The sequence below is a fragment of the Littorina saxatilis genome, linkage group LG4 (assembly GCF_037325665.1).
Source record: "Littorina saxatilis isolate snail1 linkage group LG4, US_GU_Lsax_2.0, whole genome shotgun sequence".
Classification (NCBI taxonomy): Eukaryota; Metazoa; Mollusca; class Gastropoda; order Littorinimorpha; family Littorinidae; genus Littorina; species Littorina saxatilis.
In genome coordinates, this window is record NC_090248.1 from 48483146 (window position 1) to 48486756 (window position 3611).

Consider the following 3611-nt stretch of genomic DNA (forward strand, 5'->3'; position numbering starts at 1 on the left):
GCCAGAGCCGGTCAAGTGACGCCCCAGAACAACCAAGCAGGCGGCATCGCTGTTCCCGTTCCAGCCACTACTGACGCGAACGTGTGCGATCCCACCTACGACCACCTCAGCCGCTACCCCCATCGCAAGGCACAGTTACCGCTGGATGAACGTCCAGGGAAACGTTGCACTGACCCTGAGGTCATCAGACGACAGAAAACTGAGCTACAGATTTACAGAGAAGTCCAAAGCGCAGACGAGTACATGCAGACCAGACATAAAGGCGAGAAGCTGCCACCAACCACCAACGTCGGGGACAATAACAACGACACGAGAGCGATGGGGACGTGCGATTCGTGCAACAGAAAGAACTCCCCTTCAGCCAGCATGCAGTCCTCTGTGACCGGGATGGGCGAGAAGAGCTCAGCGGGCGGCAAGAAGATCCTGTGCCAGCTGACCATGGTGGGCGTGGTGGAGAACGGCAAGCCCGTCCCCACGCCGCGACGTCGGGCCAACAACGCCTACTTCGTCCTGGAGCCCGGCAGCCAGGTAGCGGCACTGGGCGAGGAGGAGAGCTTCCAGCGACTCAAGGGCTGCAAGGCCAAGTTCCAGGTCAACACTGAGGCGGGTGGAGGCAGAAGCAAGGATGCCGGGGGTTCTGGTGCAGGTGCCGGCAGCTCCGAGTACTTCGTCCTGCAGCCTCTGGACCAGGGTGAGCAGGAGGATTTGTCTGACCTGACTAAGACCCTGTCCTCACCGTCTTTGCTGAAGCAAGAGGAGGAACCCACCAGTCCCAGAATTTCACGTAGGTTCTCTGTACACGGCCACCGCTCCATCAGCTCTTTCGCCGAGCTGAGCCAGGACGCGGACAGCGACAATCGCCACTCTGTGGTCTTCAGGAGCACTCGCCTCCACTCGTGCCCCGAGGCCAGCCCGTCCAGGGAGTCTTCCACCAGGGATAGCGTGGAGTACCAGCGCTCCCTGTCCTCTCCGCGTTGCTCGCACCTCGAGCGCCCCGAGGAAGACGGATGCTCGGGAGAAAGGAAGGTGGACGCGAACTGGCTGCTCAAGGCTAGGATTCAGCGAGAGATGCGAGTGCTGGGGTTCCTCAGTGACACAGAACCAGGCAGCAGCAATGACTATTCGACTGCTGTGGTGGAGAGTGACTCTGAATCAGACACTGAGATGCAGAGCCCTGAGGGCTCTCCGCTTCCAGGCCCCAGACCACCGAGAAACGAATACTTCATCCTGGAACCTGAACAGGAAACTTGTGACAGCCACGACGACGATAATGATGATGACATCGACGACGACAACAACGACGGCAAGATCCAGCCCATCGACATCCCTGCGACCCCACCAGCATTTTCGAAGGCTCCCACCCCAAAGCCTCGAACGAAGTTTCCGCAAGCTCCAGCATTAACGAACAGCAGTAACGACAGGCCGAGGTACCAACGCCAGTACACCGCCCCACAAGGCTTGCCTCCTCGCCTCCCGCACAGAAACCCCACGGTGGCACACCACACTCGCAGCAGAAGCGAGACCCCTTTCTTCAAGCCCAGTTTCACTTCTTTGTCCAGTAACGCTATGGGCGATGAAGATGAAGGACCGGTGGTGGTGTCTCTGAAGAAGAGCAAGTCTGCGGACACGAGCAATGCTGCGGGTGCTGGTGCTACTGGTGCTGCTGGTAGTGCTGGCGCTGGTGTACTGGCAACAGCGGGCGTGACCACCAGGGGCGTTGAGCGTCGTGAGTCTCTGAGACCGCGCATCAAGTCAGCGCACAGTGTCTTGTCATAGGGGACAACTTGTGTGAAAGCTGATTGCTGACAATCTCAGTGTGTGTTAGTAAGATCACTCACGGTCCCGAACTGTGTGAAAGCGAGATTGCTGCTTCCCTTTCTATTACGAAGCCACTTGAGGGTAGAGGTGGCAAATGCAGCTGAGCGTTTTGACAAATGCAGCTGAGCGTGTTATGTGTTTAAAATGCAGATTTGGACATTCCCTTTACACGCCTTGACTTTATATGGCCAGACATTTCAAACAGAACGCTTTAACTGAGGACCAACAACAACATTCAGCTTGTGCCTTGCCTAATGAAGTCCACAAAACTAAGCGTGCTCATGTATGCAATCCTTCTTGGGGGTCAGAACTTTGCAGACAGGAGCAAGATCGCTGTTTTGGTCGTTCAGTATTTAGCCTGGTATAACAGAGACTCGTGAAGTATCTAAACAATTAAACAGTGAATTACTGCAGATGAGCATGCACAGCAGAGATTGAAGATGGCATCTTGACTCTTGACACTTGTACTTTCCGGACTTTCGACTGTTCAACAGGAACCAAATCAAGAAATGTCACGCACACATGCTGATCAAATTCAGAAAGTCTTGCTTCAAAATAACTGGAGGATTTGAAGCGGACGTTTATTATTACTGAACATCGTGTCATTTCCAATGATGATCCAATGATCGAGTGTGTGCTTTCTGGTGCCTACACACACACTGTACAGAGTGAGAGGACACTAGGACTGCTAGTCATTTCACACAACCTTTCAATAAGTAGTATTGGGATTAGAAGTGCGCGCTATCGTGAGTGATAATTACCAAGGATCCAGCCAAAACTTGTGTTATATCAGAGGCCCAACGAAGGAGTAAAACCAGCAAGACTTTATAACCGTGCATTTGATCCCCTCAGTGTCTCTTTCAGGATCCAACACTGACAGGATCTATAGTGTTTTGTTTATCCACTGCAACAAGAAATGACCGCAATTAGCATTTTTTCCGTTTGTTATTACAACTTTTGACTTTTGATCATGAACAGTGTTCTTTACAATAATTTCAAAACGTTGTTTGCCGTACGGAGAAAACACGTCTACATGATAATGATATGCACGTTTATGTAAAACAACAACCGTCTACCGTGACTCAGAAAGGGACTTGTTTCGTGCTGTGTGATTCAAAGTCGTCTCACGTACTGACTGTTTCTGAGCTTACCAGATCGAATGGAATACAACCACTAATAGGATTTAATCCTTACTCATGTACCTTCGCATACATAACAATTCGCGAACAATGACACGGAAGAGTATAACTGAACATCCTATTTGGGCTTGACAAAAACCAAGCGTTTTCAAAATACTCGGTCGTTGAATCCGGAAGCGAATGATTAAATGTCAATGGTCTGTAAGTGTTTTAACAAAACTTTGCTGATGTCAGTATTCCACAATCTTGTTCAGGCCAGCTTTAAATATAAGTATGATACAAACGGTTACGCCCCTTACAATGAAGCTTTTATTATGCGTTTTGAATCCCTGTGGGTGCGGCAATGACAACCCCCCCCCCTTGTGAGTCTCTTTGTTTGTGTGTGTGTGTGTGTGTGTGTGTGTGTGTGTGTGTGTGTGTGTGTGTGTAACTCTGTGTGTGTGTGTGTGTGTGTGTGTGTGTGTGTGTGTGTGTGTGTGTGTGTGTGTGTGTGTGACTGTGTAACTGTGTAACTGTGTGTGTGTGTGTGTGTGTGTGTGTGTGTGTGTGTGTGTGTGAGAGAGAGAGAGAGAGTATTCCCCTGCGTGTGTGTGTGTATACGTGCGTGCGCTTGTCTGTGGGTGTATGTTATAAGATGTTTGATGGGTTGTTGAC

At 50.8% G+C, this 3611-nt stretch overlaps 1 protein-coding gene across 1 annotated transcript in view; it reads left to right on the forward strand.

Moving 5' to 3' along the window:
- LOC138964946 (uncharacterized) overlaps positions 1-2880 on the forward strand; it is an 18247-nt gene extending 15367 nt beyond the window's left edge. Inside the window, exon 5 of the mRNA XM_070337025.1 lies at positions 1-2880. This exon is cut by the window's left edge and continues 156 nt beyond it. Coding sequence (XP_070193126.1) covers positions 1-1776 — 1776 coding nt within the window. The 3' untranslated portion in view covers positions 1777-2880.
- The last annotated feature ends 731 nt before the right edge of the window (positions 2881-3611 follow it).